The 22,627-nt window shown below is 45.1% G+C and overlaps 1 protein-coding gene across 1 annotated transcript in view; it reads right to left on the bottom strand.

The window, feature by feature from the left end:
* ATP6V1B2 (ATPase H+ transporting V1 subunit B2) overlaps nt 1-20,435 on the bottom strand; it is a 237,309-nt gene extending 216,874 nt beyond the window's left edge. The window contains exon 1 of the mRNA XM_069617715.1: nt 20,260-20,435. Coding sequence (XP_069473816.1) covers nt 20,260-20,383 — 124 coding nt within the window. The 5' untranslated portion in view covers nt 20,384-20,435. The remainder of the gene's footprint in view (nt 1-20,259) is intronic.
* Between the last annotated feature and the right edge of the window lie 2,192 nt (nt 20,436-22,627).

The raw sequence follows: 22,627 nt of genomic DNA, 5'->3' as shown, positions 1-22,627 counted from the left end.
AGAAAAATGCCATCATAACAGGCACAAGTTCGAAATTGTGCAGCGGGCAAGAGAGCAGTACCACATTGACTTTGAGGGCTTGTGTGTTAGAATCTTCCAGGACCTGTCAGCAGCTACCCTCACCAAAAGAAGAGATGGCCGCTAACCACACGGCTAAGCAAACAGAATATCCGCTATAGGTGGGAGTTCCCCTTTGCGCTTTCCTTTGAACACGTCAATGCGGAATATAGGGTTGTTTCTGCAAAATAAGCAAATAGTGTGCTACAAGGCCTAAAAGCGGGAGCAGGTGAAGTCAAGATAGAAGAACCCTTGTCGTCCTCTGAACCACACAGGAAACCAATGGCCCACTGGCCCAAGAAGGTGTGCCAAGGGTACCAGGAAATTCAAAAGATCCAACACTCCATGACGCGCCGAGGGCAAATGACTGTACATTACAGGTTACCTGGTTGCTCAAGGACACGAAGGGGAGTGTCTTGCCACGGGTACTGAACATCGCAGGAATTGCAGGTGCACCGGCCTTGCACAGAGGATGAAAGCCTGACTTTTCGCTGTTCTCTTGTCTTCATTTTCCAGACAGAATGGTTAAGTGTTGGTTACTGAATGTTAGCGCCGACTAAAAGCAAGTATGTTATAGTAAAAGTTGTGGGTTTTGGGGAGTCTTCCTAAGTGTGGCCCTATGTTATTTTATAGGTGGCGTCTCCAGTTAGACGGGGGAATTACTCTCCTAGCTTTTTGGGGTCTTGGGGTGGAGGAGGGAACAAAGGAAGCAAATACTCACAGGGGAAGGGTTAAGGGGGGGAGGGGACAGACGCTAGGGAACTTCAGTATGTATCACATTACTATAGGTCAGCATGCAGCACATACACAGGGGTAGCACACCTGCAGAGTGGCAATACACATCAGGCTACAGCGATCTTGAGCATGAAAAAGCGAACACAGGGGCTAAAAACAAAGCCATCCGAGATTATTTCACAAGCCAAGGGTATAGCGAATAAATCTGTTTAACTTGGGTCACTAAATGTGAAGTGCCGTATTTCACCCCAAAAGAAATCGATGCTGATGAGGGAATTTAACCAGTCCAGCCTAGATGTACTCTTTGTGCAAGAAACTACATTTCGGAGTGGAGATATTGCCCCAAAGGGAATAGTAGGAGCCATTTGGGCAATGGGACCAGTTAGTGTGGGCAATTTATATCGGGCATCATTGGGGTTGCAAATCACACAAACCCAAATCGGATGGTAGGTACCTGGTAATAAACGGAACCATTCGATCGAGAGCCAAAAATCGCATTTAGCAAAGAGCGCTTGGCTTTCCTAGAAAAATTGAGAACCAGGGTTCTGATCTGCGGTGGGGACTTTAACATGGTGATGGACCTGGCTCTGGACTGGGTTTCATATAGTGAGAGCCGTTCCACCGCTGGGGAAAGGGCTCTCCCAACCCCTTTTGCTGGAACACTTGTTGGTGATATGTGGAGATCCAGCCACCCGCAAACAAGAGCATACACATGTTACTCTCCCCCGCGCCAAACTTTTACCCGCATAGATTTACATTTTTATGGAGGCAGCAATCGAGCATAATATCGAGAGAGCAGCCATTGAACTAGTGGGTTGGTCAGATCACATGAGCACCATAAACTTGGACTTGGGTGCGGGCATGATGACAGACAAAAGATGGATCTGTAACAACAGACATTTTAAAGATCAAGTCTTTAGGGAATCACTTGGTGCCGAGATTAGGGAATTTTTTGGAACAAAACGACATAGGTGATCCTTCTCGAGCCACAGTATCGGAAACAGCAAAAGCAATGATAAGGGGGCTTCCGATAGCGCAGGGCACATTTATGAAGAGAACTAGACTGCTGTGGCAGACATTCCTGAAGGGTGAAATAAGAAACAAAGGATGACCTGTTAGGCGGGGTGGGAGACACTGTTAAGACATTGGCAGATGTAGGCGCTTAGACAAGAGCTTAAAGAAGTGGGGAGTGGGAAAACGTTGACACCTCCGGTACGTCAAACAAAAATTGTATGAAAAAGGGGATAAAGCCCACACACTACTAGCAGCTAGACTAGTGAGACAGAGAGCGGTATATAAAATCAAAAACCTGGAGGGGGCAACACTCAAACCAACTGAAATCACGACTCATTTCACTCAGTTCTACAAACAAATGCACACCTCAGACCGCGCACCCATCCAAGAAAGCATAGATACATTCTTAGGAAAATCTGCATTCGAACCATCGCAAATCCCAGATATAGACACATTGAACTCCCCAATAATAGTAGAGGAAGTAACTGTCGCCATCTCAAAACTAAGGCAGGATCGGTGCCAGGGCAAGACAGGGGTCACCCCAGCATTTCATAAAACCTTTAGCAGTGCTATGGCACCCTTCTTGACCCCTCTTGTCAAGGACATCATGGAAAAGGGTCAGGCCCCAGCATCCTTAATGGAGGCCAAAATTATCGCTCTCCCCAAAGAAGGTAGAGATAGGCTTGAGTGTGGTTCCTACATGCCAAACTCCCTGTTAAACATAGATGCCAAAATCTGTGCCAGCATCCTCGCCAACAGGCTGAGCATAGTTCTTCCAAGGCTCAAACACAAAGACCAGGTCAGTTATGTGAAAGGGCAACAGGGTTCGGACAACGTCCGCAAAACACTGGACCCAATAGCGTCAATTGACCCTCAAGACTCAGGTCCCACCCTAATTTCAGTGGACGCAGAAAACGCATTCGACAGGGTGGAGTGGCCGTTTATGCTAAAAGTCTTGCGGAAGGCAATCCTGCGGGTACGCTGGATTACGGGGGCACAAGGTCTATATTGCAATACGAAGGCAAAGGTTGTGGTTAATGGCGTGGCTTCCCCTGCTTTGCCTTGAGGGGACCAGGCAAGGCTGCCCCTCATCACCTTTGATTTTTGCATTGGTGATGGGAACCTCTGGGCCAAACCATCCGAGAGATGCCTCACATTACTGGGATCATTACATTTGGGAAAGATTACAAGCTAGCATTGTTTTCTGATGATGTCTTAGTTTATCTGACGCACCCATCCCAGCCCCTCCCAGCACTTTTAGACGCAATGGAGGAATATGGGACACACTCCGGTTTTCATATCAATCTAAGCAAAACAGTTACCCTAAACGGCGGATCCATCTCGGACAATCTATTGAAGAACTGGGGTCTGAAGCAAAATCATAATTGCATCCGATACCTAGGGGTAACAATCACGAAACAATTAGGAGACCCGTACCAGGACAATTTTGCCCCACTCTGGGTCGCGATTAAAAGGGACATCCAAATGTGGTCAAAACTAAAAGCTCTTATGGGTGGGAAGGTTCACAACAATGAAAATTAATAAGCTACCGTGGCTTCTCTACATTTTCCAGTCCCTCCCGGTAACGCTCTCAGATTTTCCACGTGGAAGTCGAGCACTGTATTAACCTTTGTCAGAAGGGAAGAGGCCTTGCATTGCTTACAACACTATGATACTTCCAAAAAATGAAGGGGGCATGGCATACCCAGACATTTATGAGTACTGCAGAGCAGCATAATTCTGCGTGTTATTAGACCATTTGAGGGAATCAGAAGACAATCAATGGGTAGACCTAGAGAATAGATATTTCGCACCAGTCACGCTCGGAGAATGGCTTTGGGTACCCCAGAAATCTGTCGAGAAGAGTGAGCAAACATCCGATACTGGCAGTGTTGTGGGCCCTTTGGAAAAATAAACCAGACATGAGCGGCGTCTCCACATGGCCTTCTCCCCTAAGCTGCATATGGGCGCCTCCAGTTAGAAATCTTATAGCAGACCCAATATGCTTTCAACCGCAATACGAGCAGGGTTTGGTCAGGGTGAGGCAACATGTGGAGGAAAGGGATATTCCTGACCAAGGAAGAGCTAGAAAGCGCTCAACAAGGCCAACCGATCCAACCACTGTTATGCCTGCAATTAAAGGGCACACTTACAGACCCACGGTGGAACAAACAGCCCTAGAGACAACATACCCCATTTGAAAGCGTACTTAAGACACACCTGGGCTCCGAGGGGTTGATTGCAAAACTTTATAGTGCTTTGTTGGGAAGGGGACATCTACCAACACCACATACACAAGCTCGATGGGAGACATGGGAAGGTAACTTAGAGGGATGGGCCACAGTATACAGAGATGTTTGGATCTCCACTATTTCGGTCCAATACAAAATGCACAATAGCAGGCTGCTCATGCAATGGCACCTCACCCCCCCAGAGATTAGCAAAAATGTACCTGGGACTAAGCCCTTACTGTTGGTGGGGATGCCCACAGGTTAGCAACTATTGCCATCAATGGAGGGACTGTCCTAAAGCTCAAACCTATTGGAAGGAAATCCTGGGCTGAATTCACGATATAGAAGGAATTGGGAGGGCTGCAAACCCACTCCTGGTATTGCTGAACTCGTTGAAGACCAATATTTTGCCCAGGAACCTACTCCTAGCAGCTTGGGTGTGATTAACCATACAGTGGAAGGGTAGCATGCTCCCGACAAAAAAGGAATGACTCCCAAGGCAAAAGAGATACATGATATGGAAAGCCTTACTGCAACACTAATGGAAACGAACGCGCACATAGACACAATGTGACTCACTTTTCTAGAGTACTGGGAACGGAATAAACTAACACCCTAAAGCCTGACAGAAAATGTTTTTTACCACCGCAAAGTTTGTAGTATTGCACGTTAACTCAAGCAGCCCCACAAATCGCGGCAGTCCTGAACAAAGCAGTAGGCCAACTACCAGACGTATGCATGCCATGTTCTGAATGTTTGCTGTTTTCTGAAAGCTTGTTATGTGTTGGGGGGTGGGGAGAGGTGGGGTGAAGGATGCAGAGAAAATGAAAACCAGATCCATCACCTGCACTGATTGGCAACTGTGATGCAATGTAATTCTCTGCATTTGTTGGTCTTTAATAAAATTCTATTTTCAACAAAAAAAAAGGCACATAGATACACCTATTCAAGTTTACCTCTGTAAACATATGGAATCTTAGAAGAACCGCCTTCTTACAATATCGACAATTTAAAATGTGAAGTGTTCACCCACTACAAACATCTGGTAATACTGGGAATACTTGCTGGTAATCTTCCTTACGGGTAACAAGAGGGACAGCCCTAACTGTGAGAGGACTATGGGCTTAATAGAATTGAAACAAGGGGTGGGCGTCCTGCCACATACAATCATGTATTTACAATCATTTAAGCAAATATTTCCTATTTTGTAATGTTTTAACTTAACAAGGATATCTGTGTCTACTGTTCTCATCATGAAAGATAGAGCGCAATACTGGATTGAGTTCACATAGATTTTATTACTTGGCTAGTGAATCTGTTTTTTAGTTTTTCTTTTCAAAGCATTTTCTTTTTTCGTGAAGAATATTTTCTATTTACTGTTCAACTTTTTCTTTAGTCATAATAGATTAGTCAATCGAGAACAGTGCATTAACATACATGTACAGACAACAACATGATATACAAGTACTTAATACACAAACCTAAATAACAGCTGTGTGTTTAACAAAATCATACAAAACATTATATACAGAACTTAAAAAGTAAGAGCTTTGTTTGTTCCTAAAAGTGCTGGGTGTTATGCTCCTTTCTCTGGACCTCTATATATGGTCAGATATGCCAGGCGGATGGGTGACCTAACCATCGATCTACGTCTAGAGGTGAATCAACAACAATTGTTCTTAAAAGGTGACTGCTCTAACACTCCCGAGTGTGGCGTCCACTGACGTTTCAGCTGGTTGGTAGAATAGCCTTCTTCGTGGCCCAAGACAGGGTCTCCCAATAGGTGGGTGGGGGTGCAGATGTAAAGGAACTCAATTAGTGAGGGGCTCTTCTGAAGTGCAACTGTGTGGCCTTGTGTTAAAACAAGAAAGACAAATAAAGGTTCAAAACCGTAAACTGAGAAACAGAGGTCCAGAGAAAGGAGCATAATAGGGACCACAAAAATTGTGTAACCTAGCAAGCAAGCTTGCATCAAGAATGGTACATATTCTCCCACCGTAGCACACACAGCCAGTTCACAGCCTACTGCGATCGACAAAATAGGCTCATTCAGCATCAACATGGAACAAACATTAAGCTTTTCCGAAGAAGAAATTAATGATATCACCCAGGGACCCACCCTCTTCAATATGGATGGCGCACAACAGCATATAACCTCCACTGCCTCTGGAGAGGACCTACTTAAATTAAAAAATAAATGTTTCAGAACTGAGGTCCATGGACACTCCTTGCGGGAGTACCCGAGGGTCAACTTGGTACCCCTTGGCATGATGGTCCATAATGAACCTGCACGCTTTCTGGAAGATAAATAATATATGATCGGATTCAGCAAAATATCTACGAAATGTAGCAGAGACTTGATGGTTTGAACTATTACTACTGCTCAACGAATACACGGAAACATCAAAGAAGAACTTCAAACTGAGGAAACTAAATTCTTAAACAATGAAAATCTGGAGAATGCACGTTAGAAACTAAAAAATGTATACGCCCTGGACGAGTTCTTGACAGCTACCGTGGAGAAAAAAACATTAAAAAACTTGCTAAAGATTTTAAAAACTTCAAGATAGAGCATGTGTACCCATACCTTGCACCAGAATGCAAAGACAATAAAGAGAAGGAGAGGGCAGCTAACCAGACAGGTTCCAACAGAAAGACATACATGGGTGTCATTTTCGAAACATCAAGTTCGGGCTCCTCCGCTGATGACCAGTACCAGATTAAAGGAAGATACCCTCAACAGGGACAGTATCAACCAGCACAACACCTGGGTTTTTGTTTTATTTTGGGACAGGGGGTCCCAGAGGAGGTTACTGGGGCCCACCACAACACATGCCTCTCTAAAACTACCAACAATGGAGACAACCTTACAGGAAACGACGGAACCAATGGAGACACTAAATGAGATTCCCCCCCATCTTCAATCTTTCCAGAATCACACCGACCAAAGAAGAGACATCCATACTGGTGAAAGGACTTTCTTTCGTGCCCACCAACCCTACTGACTGGTACAAGCTTGACCAGGAACTCTAGTTTCTTTAGAACAGACAGAAATCTTATTTCAAGGAGAATATACCACCAGCCCAAGAAGAGGACTCAGGATTTAGGGTTAAATCTAACTTTAATCCCAGGGAGAACGAAGTACCACCCTCCATAGGCTCCTTCGAAAAATGCATTAGAAAGGAAAACTGCAAGAAACACCACAGGAACTGAGACGCAACTTAACCTCAAAAGAGCGAAGAGCCTTGAAAAACCTAGCAGCTAACAAGCAAAATGTTATGAAAACAGCAGACAAAGGCAGAGGTATCGTTGTTCAACACCTTAACCAATACAAAGAAATGGTAATGAGCCTTTTCAACGAGGAGCTGAACTACATGAAATTGAAAAAAGATCCGACAGCAGAAATTAAAGTGAAAATACAGGAGATAACAAGGATTTGCCTTTGAACATAACTGGATTACGGAGAAAGAAGTAATCTTTCTAAACACTTCAGAGGGCAGGACCTCGGCATTCTATGCCCTCGCGAAAATGCATAAAAATAGATCCAATTCCCCAGGGAGACCCATAGTTTCGGGTTGTGGGACGATTTTAGAACCTATATGCAAATGTGTGGACCACTTTCTTATACCACCTCAGCCAGCAGGCATCTACATACTTAAGGGATACAATAGCAAAATTAGAACAACCTTTCATTCAATTGGAAAAACTGTTGGTGACAATGGACATCACAAGTCTATATACGAGCAGACCCCAGGATTCAGCAGTGGAATGCATACGCCATCACTTAACACACCACATGGCACAGAAAAGGTTCACAACAAACTTCATTGTGGAATTCCTGGAGCTGGCACTAACCAACAACTTCTTCACATTTGATGTTTTCCACTTGCAAACCTGCGGCACCGCCTTGGGGGCAGCTTTTGCGCCTAGTATGGCGGTGATCTGTATGTCATCTGTACAAGCAGAAGTACGTCCTGAACACAGCAATCCCTTTGTGGACCAAAATCTCTCAATTGTTCCAATATATTGATGACATTATCTTTATTTGGAAAGATGACAGTGCCACCTTGGACACTTCCTTAATTGAATTAACCGAGGAAATCAATTTTACATTAAACCAGAGCAACTTGGAAATCAGTGTTCTAGACCTCTCCATTGGACCGAGACAAAATAAATTATCCTGCTCATTGTACAAAAAAAAGAAAAAAGAAAAAAAAAAGACACTGATTGCAACAAGGAGTAACCATCCCAAAAACTTAAGGAACAATTAACCATATGACCAGTTCCTACGAGTGCGCAAAAACTGCACAGAACTGGAACAGTATAAAAAAACATGGCAATGACCTAGAAACAAGACTCCAAACTAGAGGATATCCCAAAAAGCTTGTGAGGAACACCAAAAAGAGAGCTTGTTATACACCTAGAGAATCTCACACCGAAAGTACATAACACTGAAAAAGAGCAAATGATGACCTGTGTGACCACCTTTGGACCAACTACCACCAAATTAAAGGGACTTATCAAAATATTCTGGCCTCTCATACAACTGAGCCTTCCAGTAGAGCATTTACTGAGAATAGCGCTAAAACGTGCAAAAAACCTCAAAGATGTCCTTACTCATGCCAGAATAAATAAGAAAACCACAAGGAACGAAATATGCAACAAGAGGGAGATTAAAGGTCACCATCCATGTGGCACATTTACTGTATGTAGGCTGACAAAGAAGATTCATTCCTTTATGGTGGAAGATAAGGAGTGGCACATAAAACAATTCTCCAATTGGAAATCCTCCAATGTGGTCTATATAATAGAATGCCCATGTGGACTACGCTACGTGGGCCAGACTCTGAGGCAAGTGAATAAAATAATTGGGGAGCATAGATCCTGAATCCGATGCAGGACGCATACTGCCCCTCTGGTCTCTCACTACCTCGAGCACCAACATGGCCTGGATGATATGCTGTGGTGGGTAGTAGATAAAGTTCTTAACACCACCAATGCCACAAGTGCATAAAATCACAAGGAATCCTTGTGGATCTTTAAACTTAAAATCAACCACCAAGGGCCTAAATGAAGCACTACCCTTTGTTCCCTACTAGAAATACTACAAGCACCTTACTGATTATATGTGCATAATGGGTCCGAGTACCATTAACAGCACCTGCTCCAACCTACATTAGATTCCCATGCTCAGTTCGGCCATAAGCTGTGAACCCATGGCCCACACTGTCACAGCCCCCACACAGTGCCTTAGACACCTTTGCTCTACTTATACCTAATGCATGCATACATACATACGAGACACTGGACTAATCTTGAGCCATCTCCCACCACCTGTGTCTAAATACTAGACGCAACACCTTACCAAAGGTCACCAATCCTTAGACCACATGTCTTAGGTACGGATTCTCATGACCATCATACATTTCAAGCCATTTTTGCACACAACTTGCATGCTCTGTCCATGGGCCGCTCCTTTTACATCTGAGGCATACAACATTCTTCTCACTGCCTATCCTACAGGCCATAGACATCAATAGTGCCATCCTCCTGTCCTGGTATTAACCAATACAAGCATAGTTACGAAGCTTGCACCTTCCTTCACGTTTGACTACCAGCACCTCTAGCCGCTCTCACACACGAGCGGCTGAGTTTTAGCAGTGGCAGTTCTCTACTATGCCACAAGTGCATTAATTCCTTCTAGTTTCTGTGAATACACTTCACAGGCAACAACCCAGTTCCCTGCTGCTCCTCAGATTCGTAACATTTCAGAGTCAGCGGAGGACAAAGGTAGCCATTGGCAACGGGACGCCCAAGACCAACTGCATGCATGTAGCATAGACACACTGCTCTTCAAGGCGTGCGCACAGGCTACAACAGCTTGTAAAACCTCGAGCTCTAGGACAGTGTTACACCCGAGGACTCGGAGGAGGGGGGGGGGGGGGAACGGAGGGGCAGATGTCAACATCTCAAAGTCCTGGTATTCCTTCAAGTAGATGTGACAATAATTGCCTTATATGAGGGCGAGCCCAGAAACCCACACAATGGTAAGTGTCCTAGAGCATGTAGGAACTCCCTTAAAACTCCTCTCTGGCCTGGTTAGGAGGGCTCTTAGGGCTTCCTGTAGCCCGTTTTGCTTTTTCCTATGGGAGCATCACCTTCCCTGTGCTGCTCAGAACATTACTCCTATGAACTGGAGGTCCCGGGAGGAAATAAACTGGGAATTGTGCCGTTTCATGAGGAATCCAATGGGCTTTGGTGTCCTGCAGGTCTGGTCCACGTGCTGCACAAGCAAATATCAGGATGCATTTATCAACCAGCTGTGCAAGAATGGAAAGACCTTTGTTACTTTGCATGTGTATAGCGCTTTATATATCATTGGTATGATCTGAAAGCGCTGTGGTCGGTTGAATGCCCTTGGGAACCGCAGTTCTGGTCAGTAGAGATGGTGTCATAGGGTGCGTGGGTGCACTAGTTATGTGTGCAGCTGATGCAATTGTCGGATGGTAGCTGCATCCTAGCGTTAGGTATGGTGTTGAGGATATCAGTATGTTGTGTGCAGCCTGGTGGGTGGAAATCCAGACTGGGTTTGGCTGCGTTAGGCCTGGGGGACACTTATGTGAGCAGCTAGGCCACAATGACATCGGATTGCTGTGTTTTATTTGGGCAACGAGGTGTACATGGTGTAGCGTTCCTATGTGAACAGCTAGGCCGAATCTATCAGGCGTATAGCTGTGTTCTAGTTGAATGATCGTGTATAGTAGAGAGTAGGCGTAGTGATGCGATATGATATGTCGGCTCTTCCTTAAGGGGACCAGGCACGTGAACAGGATGGTAGGGAGCACATCAACACACGGACACACAGTGACAGGGGCAGAACTTATGGCGACAAGAAGGGGGCATGCGGATATATAGCAACAGCATGGGAACAAGAAAGCTGGGTACACAGAGGCGCATGGGCACGGTGGTGATGAGAGGGTTGGGTAATGCATTGGGATGCATAGTATCCTGTAGCCCCTTTAGATGGAGGGAGGCTGTTATCCACCCCAGGACCTTTGTGAACACTTGGGCGCAGACTTCAGTCCAAAGGGGGGGGGGGGCTACGTTATGAAAGGGATTCCGGCTTACATCGAAACTGAAAAACTGCTGGCGTTTCTTCGGAATTGGAATATGGAAGTACGCATCTTTTAAGTCTCGAGATGCCAGGAAGAGTATCTTGAGTCAGGGTACCCAGAGAATCAACCGCTGAAGACATTCCATTATGAAATGCTTAGAGATCACCAAGCGATTGACACTCTTCAGGTCCATGATCAACATGTATTCCCCTCCAGTCCTGCCACGGATTTCTGGGGACTAGAAGAACAAAAAGGGGGAGAAAAAACAAAGTGTAACCACACCTCTCCTCCCTTCTCTTGGGCACCCTCCTGATGGCCTTCTTTTGGATATCTTTTGCTCGAACGGCATGGAACATAGCTTTCTTTTGGCATGTACTTTAGGCAAAGGAGTATGAATGGACTCTGAGGGATTCATGACAGAGCTCCCTTCTATGCCTGTTGGCTGAGAAATCACCTCAGACTGTACCATTCTTCCCAAAAACTTTGAGGAGACCTCCAACTGGCCGGCTGAGTTTTGAAGGGGAGGAAGGAGGTTTCATTTGTTGTACGCATCTGTTTGTTGCTTCCTGGGAGTTTGCGGGAACTCGAGTTTCAGGTCTGTGGCTTGCCATTTTATTTTGTTGAAAAGACGACCTGGGTTTAGAATCATTCTTTTTCCTGCATGCCCGTCATCCTAGAAGACCTTATGGACTTTATCCTCCAGGGCATCCCCAAATAATATTTGCCCTTCAAATGGAATCTTCATACCTGTGGATTTCTGGCACAAGGCAGTATCCCGTATATGTGTGGGTGGCAATGTCTTGCTCAGTTGACACCATGGCCACTGCAGAAGCATTGACCCAGTCATAGGTCAGGACAGAAGTAAATTTCACCTGGGAGCAGACTGCTTGTAAAACGGGCAGAGGATTAGCTTCCTCGCGAAAGGGCTTTAGAAAGTTTTCTGGCCAGCATGTCGTCACAGCGGTGTATGAAGAACATGGGGCAGCTGTGGGTGCTAGATGAGCTCCCTATATGCCTTCTTCAATGTCCCATCCACATTTTTGTTTGTGGAGTCCTGCATGCCTTCCTCTGGGGCACTGCATGACCTTCTTACCAATCTTGGGAAGATATTGGCCATCTGAACTCTTTGAGGCAGATTTTCTTCTCCCTTTAAGGGGTATAATTTAACCCAAAACCTAGGCGTTTTCTCAGACTCTCTCCATTCTGAAAAGATGTGCTCCTTTACTTCGGTTCGGAAGAGAAGGCTTGGTTTTAAAGTAGGTTTAAATTGCAGGGGAGGTCCTCTGATGACTTTCTCCGCAGGCGGGAGGGGGGTCTGAATATGTGAAACCCAAATAGTATGATACTTGCATTAACAGAGTCACAAATGCTTCTTTTTCCAAATGATTTCTCATTCTGTGTGTCATCTAGTGAGGGCAGGGAATATGAAGATGTGTCCGAGGAGGATTCAGAAGAAGAGGAAGTAATCATACATACCTCCTCTTATCCCCTCTTAAAAGTTGAAGTAGTATTTCCACCTCCGTCTCCTTGGCATTGCCCCTGGTAAATCCTACCACCCAAAGTTACAAAGTCGGTCAATAGGGCTCTGCTCCCATCTATGTGGACCACGCCATCTGGCAAAGACCATTCTGGGAGCTTAGCAGCAGTGCAGCACTGAGATCATTCGTACAATCGGCGTCCCTTCGCTAGACATGAGCACCAGGAACTCATTCCACAATGGTTACAACCACTGAAACCCCCTCAACTCCCTCCGACGCCCCCAGGCGTGTGGTCCTGACCATGAGAAACTCTTCTTTAGGCCTCCAGGCAGTGAGGGGGAGGGTGGAGACTGGAAGAAGAAGAAGATTACAATGGTTCTGGTCCGTTCCCTGAGGCAGGAACAGGTTTAACTGAAGCCTGTCAGGAAATTAGACATTGCATATACTCATTAGATGGGGGAAAAGTATAGAAAAAGAGATAGGGTTCCTGGATGGAGAAATGGTGGCCTCGCAATTAAGTACTGCAACAAGGAAGAGGGGCGCAGAGGTAATCATTTTATGAGCTTTGAAACATGTTGTTAGGTTAATGCCAAATTGACTTTACGTCCACAAAAAAGAAATGCAAAAGCGAAAGATTTGAGGTGGATCACTACACATACCAAAATACTGTCCAAATCAGGCGTTTGCACATTATACAAGGTAAGCGTAAAGTTTGAGTACATACTTCTAGAAGTCTGGTCTGCCGATCAGGATTAATTTAGAAGAATTAAAGGGATGGCAGAGGAGGTGGTAATATGCGCTATTTTAGGAGAATGGGTGAATGGGGAGGGAGACGAGAACACCAGCACAGTTTCTGTACAATGGGAAATACAGCAGAAAATTCACACAACAGATGGCTCTACTTCTAGATCAGGGGCAGATAGTCACACGCCAAATATTATGGCCAAGAACTCAAATGAAACCACACTAGACTATGCTGGCTGGGGCTCATAAGAGTTGTAGGTTAACACATGAGGGTGACAGGTCGGCTACTCCTGTAACATTCATGCTAAAAAGAATTTCGCTGACATAATTATTTCTCAAAGTTTTGCTTTCAGATGCTTTCTAGGCTATATGCTGCAGTTCAAGCCCACACCCCCACATTGAATCAGATTAAGGAGCAATGGGAGGCAGACTTACAGGTTCCCATCGAAAAAGAGAGATGGGCTAGATACTGTTCACTAACTAAGAAGGTCTCGCTTAACTCCGGTCTGAGGTTGATCCAATTCAAAATAGGTTACACTACACACCGGCCAGGATAGTAAAATTCGCACCACACCAAATACCTGAGATTCCTGTCCTAAATGCAATGCTCCTCAGGCCGGTTCTTTTCATATGTACTAGGATTGTCCGGTGGTGGAGGGTTTCTGGAGGGCATGGCAGAATTGTTGGAAGAAATTACTCATGTTCCCCCCGATTTGACCCCCCAGAAAGACCTGTTTGGCGACATAGGCAAGCATTTGGAAAAAATTAGAAGACTGTTCAACCTTTCTTGCGCTGTTGCCAAAAAATTTAATTTTACAGAAATGGAAAATCGCTAAACCACCCAACATGTACCAATTCCTACAAGAATTGACACATGTCAATGAATCAGAGGAACAGTTTGTTTTGACCAAACCTGCGACATGCGGACCTAAAGACATTTGGGGCCCGTTTAGAGTCTACCTGTGCAATATGATTACTGATGATGACTTGTCACCATAATATTGGCTTGTAATAATGTTTTGATCAATGTTCTCCTGTTGAATCTATGGGATGAACTGTGCAATGGTGCTTTGTGCCTTTCTGTGACCACTAATAAAAAAAAAAGAGTTTAAAAAAAAAAAAAAGAAAAACAAACGTGCGAATGTTAAACTTCTCTAGCTGATGGCAGAAAGGTTTCACATGGGAAGAAAACAATGATAACGCTCAGAAGTCAAAAGGAAGCAATGCCTGTTGGGAACCTGTTCACGTCCCTGCCAGTTTACAGTACACACCGCGGCATCAGGCCAGGGAAGGCACTTTCTTTCAATTATGTCAACAGACGGATGTTTAGAGTCATAATAAAACGTGACACTTTCGGATTATGCTCAAACGTTATGATTTCAAGCCCCAAGTACTTTCCAGTAGCCATAGGGCAAATACTTTTCAGCTGTTGATTGTTGCCTAGCATCAGAATAGCCAGATTAGCAGATTGCCACAGTGAAGGGGCGATTGAACCCCCATGTGAAAATTCCTTCAGATTTCCAGGGATCATTGTGAAGAAGGACTAACAGTGTGCAGTGCTGGAAATGAACTCAATGTTCTAGGGGGAACTCAGACACCCCTCCCCCAACCTTTCGCACGCAGGAAAAGGGATATGCGGAGGAGGAGGGGGATTAGTCAGTAGTTTGGGAGGGACTGAACTAGGTGTTGAATAATGTGGGTGACCTGAATGCAGGCTGTTTTGCATAAAAACATGTGAATTTTGGGAACGTAAGAATGGCCACCAATTTACCAAACATGTCTGCGATAGTAATTCAAGGGTGCATTCCTTCTGAGTATGCAATGCACACTTGGTATGGTGCTCATTTCATCCGTCAGAATAGTTACTGCGACAGTCAAATGTGGGCAAAGCGTGAGACACATCCAGCTCTGGACCGTTTCCTTGTTTGAGTTTGGGCTGTCCTGGTGAGCAAAGGGCGACTTTCAGAGGCAGTTTGTAAATGTTGCATATTGCAATGGCGTCGGGATTCGCATAGACTGCAAAAGCACTGCGTTAAGGAGACTTGCGGAACCCCTGTGCTGAGACTGCCAACGGTGGGGCAAGTTGTGCCGAGGCCCAACTTGCCCCCCACCATCCCCCCAACTATTTTTGGGGGGTGGGCAAGTTGGGCCTCGGGTGTACATGGAACGGCACTCCAGCAAAACGATGTTTGTCGGAGCGCAGCTACGTCTTGTTCCGGCGAAATTCCTTCCCTGTGTACACAACAGATACGTAAATGGGCAAATGTAAAGGCTTGCACGAAGGGCCGGGTTTTCAGTAGCTTAATGAACAAGAAAAAGTCCGTAGTAGCCGTAGGCAGATTATATGACCAAAAAATAAATAAACACACAAAAGGAACAGGTCTGAAATATTAGCACGAGTGCAACACACGAACCATTGAATGGAAAGCAGGTGCCATCTGAAACAGGGCGAACACATTCTGGTGGTGAAGTACCTCCGCCCTGAATACGGCAAGCCTCAGGGTAATAAACGGTTAGCATTAATGAGAACAGCCAAGTGACGCACTAGTTATCCTTTCAGTAAATGATTCCCAACGTGTAAAAGTGCTTGCCACAGTACACAAAAAAGTTTCTACTTTGGCCCAGCTTCCCATATAGAGCCAACAGCGCGATAACAATGCACAAAAGGGTCGTGCCTGAACCACTAAAGCGAACAAATGCCTCACGTGAGACACAGGCTACAGTAGAACCGGGATAAAAGGCAAAGGCTAAAACCAACTGCAATAAAAGCTGGTGTGATTTAACGAACGAGGAAGAAAAGGTTGCAGTTGTGGAGTTGGATTCTTAGTGGGCGCTCTCTACTGGGCCCATTTTGATACATTGCTAAGCACCCGTCGACCAAGCTTCAAGTTTGTGCCTTCCCTGTGTGTTCTAGTGCCCGCGACAATCAGACCGTGGCAAGCCAGTGTGCACACACCAGAGTGGGGGTCCTCGAAATGTTTCAGATGTCAGCACTGTGCAGTGTGAAATGAACTGGGACGAACAGGGTTAATATTATCCAAGAAGGCCATCGCGAACTGTTTAAAGGCTCTACATTACAAGTGAGGAGTAAATCACTGGAATGCAAACACTGACCCTTCCAGAGGTTGGAGGAGACAAGTGCCTATGGAGGTGCAATGTGCCTTTTAATTTGAAGGTTTACTATGTAGTGGATGCTCTTGTATAACTGCCACTCGTCTTCATTCGCCTTGCACTCATGTTTACCCACCAAAGAAGCCCCATACCATCCTAAACTTTCATGGGAGTCACCGGGCCAGCAAAACCCTCCTCAAACTAAAACAGAAAAAATGTCCTCTCTTGACTCCAATGGACTCTTGCCAAAAATACGAGAACATGGAGATTCAACAAGTTGAGAGGCACGTCTGTATCTGAAACCACCTGGTCGTGTCAGGACCAAGGATAATTCACTTAACGTGGCAAATGGGGGGCGGGGAGCTCAAACTTGAGAGTGCAAAGCATTCTAAAGAGTGGGAGAAAGGCTGACATCGTTCAAAACTGCTGTGGTCTTTGCAGCTCCTGTTTGTAAATTAGAAGAGACTGGTGAGCTTAATGCCTACCAGGAGTTACTTTTGACTCCCCATCCCCAATGGTGCATTACAAAACATACCATGTGGCATTACCGGTGTATTTTTTAACACGTATAAAAAGGAGCATTAGGACACCCATTGAAGGCATGCAAAGCATAATGTGTCATATATAATGGACATGTGAAAGTTGGATATGCTGCACGCTAAACACGCGCTGGTTGGTGCCCAGGGGAAACTCCCAAGGTGTAATGCCCACTACTCAGGAGCTTCTTTCAACTCCTGCTGATTATATCTAAATTTCCTTCCCCGTCATTGGATGCAAGTATAGTGAGCAAATCAGTCTCTACGTTTATGCTAAAAACAGGCCCTAAATATGTAATTTATACCAAGCCTCATAAAGATAGCTCATGCCCTAGTTCTTGATTAGGGATGACGACTGCCCCTTATTGCTACGCAGGAGTGTAACGTATCAGCACGTGTGCATAGATGTTTATTCACAGATGCACTCTTGGAGGGGGTGGGTTGAAGGATTCCATCTGCAACGATGCATTTGAATTTCTTGTACTGCCTGTGGATTCAAACGATTCAAGGCGAAACAGATTGCTGAAGGAGGGAGCAAGAGCTAAGAACCCAGGTCACCATGAAGGTCGTTTCGCTAATTTCAGTCGTGGCAGAAGCTCCGATAAAGCCATCTCACTGGACAGCACAAGCACTTCTTTTTAACTGTTCTTCCCCATGGAAAATCTAAATCGGTAGTTTGGGGATCATGTGTGCCATGAGTAACAATGCCTCTTGTATGCCACACCACCACATGACCCTGAGAATGAAACTGGATCATTAGTCATCGGACAACGGAAGAACGGTTTCAGACAAGGTCCTGTTCCTCTTTCCTTAATTACACCTTTAAAGCTACTGCACTTTATCAGAATCATATTAAAAAAAAAAAATACTAAAATGATCCTCACATTTTTTCAGGTTTATTTTGAGTTTCAACACACAGCTCCTTTTGCAAAAAAAAAATCTTCTGTGATCAAATCAAAAATGTAAAATGTTTCATAGTTTAGCAAATACTGGTGAATGATACTCAGTAACAATGTGGCGCAATGCCACTGCAACTGCAACCGTTTTAGAAGTGAAGAGCCATTTTGAACGTAATCGTTTAAAAGCGATAATCTAAACTCGACATTTGAAATTGCTGCAAATATTTTTAGTAAAAAAAAAAAAGCAGAGAATCACTTCCCCTCTGCATCGGAAACAATGATTTCACAATGACAGACGTTTATAAATTACACAAAAAGTACCTAATGAGGAACTATCTTGCAAGAAGGGGTGGGAGGCTACCAGGGAGAATCACCCCGATAGCCATTATTTTATAATGAGCTTTATTTGAAATGTCTTTTCTACAATAATGCACAGTTCACATTTTGAGCAGAATGCACAGTTCCTTTATATATTATGAAGAGTGGCACAGACACGGATGCACTTGGCCCAAAAATGGAGGGTGTTGGTTTGAAGAATTGGGTTGAGGCTCTGTAAAGAGCTCGCCCTTGTTTAAGGACTGACCCTGAGCAAAACCTCTGCTTCGCTTAATAGGTCAGCACCCAAAGTCGTTATACTGTAAATTAAATTAATGTCATAGATTCATTATACTACTTGTGAAGAAAGACAAAGTTCCACATGCTAAGTTTTCAGTTAGTTGTGACGCCGGGGGGGGGGGGGAAGCGTGACACGAGCAAATGTATAGTACTGGACTGGTCTTCTGTGCCCTTAGAGAGGGATACAAGAAGCAGGTCTGGTCAGCAACCTATGACTAGTCAGGTGATTTGCACTACACCTTCCACGTTTCCTCAAAGTTGCCTATGCTAGCGAAGGCTTCTGGGTGCTATGGAACAAAACATCTTAAGCCTTGAGGTCTACAGATCACAAACTATAATAATATTCCGACAGTTCGCCATTTTCTAAGCGTGCAATGCATTGGCAGAAAAGACAATGTAAAGTATGAGCCAGCTGTGACTCTTACAAAAGGCATTCTACCCGGGCCTTGGAACGAGAGCCAACCCTTTATACACCCAGTTAGACAAAGTTGGTACACTGTACCTCCAAAACGAGTACAGTGTACTTTTTCAGACTGCCCTCCATGAGTAGGATTGTGTCATCAAAAAGAAGCCCCCGCCCCATAAATGTAAATTAACCAGCCCCCCCTCAAGTTATTGGAGAAAACGGTAACTGAAGTGTTTTTCCGAGTACTTTAAGGATTCATAAGGAATTTCAGTTACATGTCAGGGTTGATAGAGTAGAGAATACAAGTGAATTCCAAAGGGGGGGGGGGTCCATCTCAAAGGCCGGCAGGTCTTGGTGAGAGCAAATTGCCGGAGCAGCCCGGCACTGACTGAATGGATCCCAGCCCCATCAGTCTGCCCAGTATATGGTAGTGAGCGCCCAATGCTGGCCAGCTGAAACTCTGGTTTCAATAATTTACCTGCACCCTTTTTCTTCATCGCCAGTATACAATGCATTCTAAAAATAAAAACTTTATGCGAAAATGGAATGGCTTGAGCATAAACATATGAATTGTTTTTTATCTACAAAGGATCGTAAAATCAGCATCGTAATTAAGAGACTCAGGGTGTGTCCATTGGGTAGTATGCAGTCACAGCCTGTCAATACCACCTCCGATACACCGGCCCAAAAGCCCAGGACCCTACTCACCGCTTTTCCTCATGTGAATGGCCATCACACCGTCACCAACCAGAAGCAGTGGAAGATACCCTATCCCACATCCCCATTCCCGAGACAGCCAGATGTTTGTGGTCGTGTTAGTAGCCCCCAACCGACGCCCATCCGTATAGCCCATTAGTCTGCGATGGCTGGCTCTGGTATTCTTTTCCGAGCACTCATAAGCCCTTTATGACAAGCCACCTGGCTCTCCCCTTGTGCCAACGGGTACCGTTCGCTGCCCAGATTACATACCCTACCACTTGCTGTACTGTCGCAATTGAGGAATTCTCAGCTGTCTCTGGAAAGCACTTCCAACGACCCACCGTAAGACACTGAATTAATCTTATGGCTCTAAAAGTGGCACCACCACCGCCCTTTCCGACAAACGATTTGCGTTCGATTAGGTAGTAGCCCTACCAACCAATCATAATTTTGGGCTCGTTCGGATAGTAAGCACCCGCACCCTCCGTTCAAGTAGTCGCGAACCGAGCAAAAGATCAGTTAACCGCGGGCCTCGGAACATATCCAGAATGACCGAGCCTACCTCCGGCACCCACTGGATCTCCCTCTGATTTGCACAGCCCATCCACCCGTCACTCACTTAGCCTAGGTTGGCTCAGGTAGTCTCGAGTCAAGGCCGCCACCTGGTCCTTTGCCCCGCTGACTTGTCCTACTGCTTCTCCCATTGCACCGTTCACCATCCCTCTGATCACTTTCATAGCCATCTCAGCTGTCCTGCCTGGCTCCTGTCACGGGACTGTGACGTGTCTACGCATGCGCCAAACCAGTATCTCCCTGTCAAATACGTCACTACGCAAGGAGGCGGAGAAACTGAAAGCGCTAGCCGAGGTGCTGCCGCATTGCGTGCCGACGTCAATAGGTGCTATAAGCATCGGGACCCTCAGTGACGACCTCCAAAAAATTGTAGCTGCTAGGTTATTTCTCAGTCCATTGATGGAAGACTCTGTTGTTTCCATTTGGTACCTAATGAGTTAATAATTTGTATGGAGAAATCGGGAATGTGGAGAAACATTGCGAATAATGTTTTTTTTAAAAAGACGAGGTCCTAGAAGAACAAGACAATATGTGTTTCGACGTTCTACGAAACAGTACAAAATATGTCAGTCGAAAAACAGTTGTTGGCTGCAGAAGGGAGGAGCCTTGTCCCAGCGGGGGCACTTAAAAAATGAATTTCTTGCAGAATGTCATGTGAACAAGGGAGTATCCAGCATGAACGGGGGGAGGGGCGGTGAACTATGGAAACTGTTTCTTTTTAGGGGGGACATGGGGTAATTCAATTTGTGGTCAAAGGTAGTAGCGAGACCTAACTAGCCATCTTCATGGGCTTCTATGCCCCACTCTGCAATAATACCACTACAGTCTAGAGCGGGCTGTAGCTGGTGAATTTGTAAAGCGAGTGTATACTTGTTTTCCCTGAATTTAACAGAGCCAGTGCAATTAACCGTATCCAGTGGCGTTTTGGCTGGGGCTTCCTCTTAACAATGTGTTCAAAATATTGGGTTGAAATCGTGCATTTCACAATAACAAATTCAAAAGTATTGGGTAACGATGTAGAAGGTACACTCCATTGGACAGGGCAACACATTAAACACCCTGATAGATAGATGCCAAGTCACCAACAGTAAAGAAGAGCATTTTCTAAACGGCTGTAGATGCTGGCGGTCCCCAAAGAAAAACAATCATTGGCAAAGCCAACAATTGTGGCTTGTGTACAAGCGTTAAGTATTTGCCAGGCAATGTTATTAGATGCCCAGGCACTGTCTCCATTTAACACCTGCCACCATCAATGGCCAGTTAATACCACTATGGCAGCAGCTGGCAAGTGCCATAACCATGACTACACAAAAGCCCAAACCTTTGCGCCATTTCCAATGCTTTTTATAATAGCTGTTTATGCACACACACACACAAAAATAAATAAACACTGTCTCCAAGATAAGTTTTTTTCCACTAGACAGAAAGACTGGGTGGATTTAGCAATCGTGCACCTGACTAAAACCACATCGAAAGAGAAGGGAGGCAGAGACTCAACTCAGTGTACAGGTGAGTTTAGATAAGGTGGATGTTTGAGTACAGCGCTTAGAAGCCTTGAGCTTCTGTGCACCTTCACAGCTTGCTACTTCTTCTCAGATGCCTACTTTATTAGTGCATATAACGATGAATGCTTTACATGTAAAATCTGAGTTAACTCTGCTGAAAGTGGCTAGTTTACTGCAGCCACTCATGTTGAGGTGTGCAGGGTCCTCTAATAACATGGATTAAAGGCCCACAAAAGATAGAGGTACCAGATGAAGTCCTTTGCCTGTGTATCATGTACTGGAAAGGGCATCTATGCATTTGGCTAGCAGCTTCTTTAGAACTCCAAGTGCATTCTCATTAATTGAACACATCCCTTGTCAGGGGTGGAGCAAGCCTCAACATTTTGGGGGGCCAGATGGCAGTTTTGAAAGCTAAAGATGGCAGAGTAAATATTATACGCCTTTCTTTGGTCTAACAAATTCATCTTTCACCCCCAAATCTTCAGAGGCATAGCCAGGATTGTGTAACAAGTGGAGCGTGCAACTAATGTAGTAGGGCTCACTCATACTCTGCTAGCCCCCCCCCCCTCGCCCCCCCCCCCCCCCCCCGATCAAATGTGCAGGAGTGACAGAGAATAGTGAGGGAGTGCGAACCAATCAAATATTTCCGGGGGGGTTCTCCCCCTGAGAATATTTTAGAAATAATGGGTTTAAATGGTGCATTTTACAGTGCAGTTTCTGTGATAAATTAGGTAACAACCCACACAGTTTTCAATCGGTTTTGTAGGGTAAGATATTTAAAAAGTCCATTAGATACCAAGTCATGAACAAAGCACATGAGCATTTTCCAAGGCATTTTTACAATGCCTTTGCCAGCTATATGCAAGTACTCTGCCAGTGTAAAAACATATTTTCATATTGATGTTGCCC

This window comes from Ambystoma mexicanum, chromosome 10 (genome assembly GCF_040938575.1).
Source record: "Ambystoma mexicanum isolate Mex_15411 chromosome 10, UKY_AmexF1_1, whole genome shotgun sequence".
Taxonomy (NCBI): Eukaryota; Metazoa; Chordata; class Amphibia; order Caudata; family Ambystomatidae; genus Ambystoma; species Ambystoma mexicanum.
The sequence above is the reverse complement of the archived record's forward strand: the minus strand, read 5'-3'. Positions and strand labels throughout refer to the sequence as shown.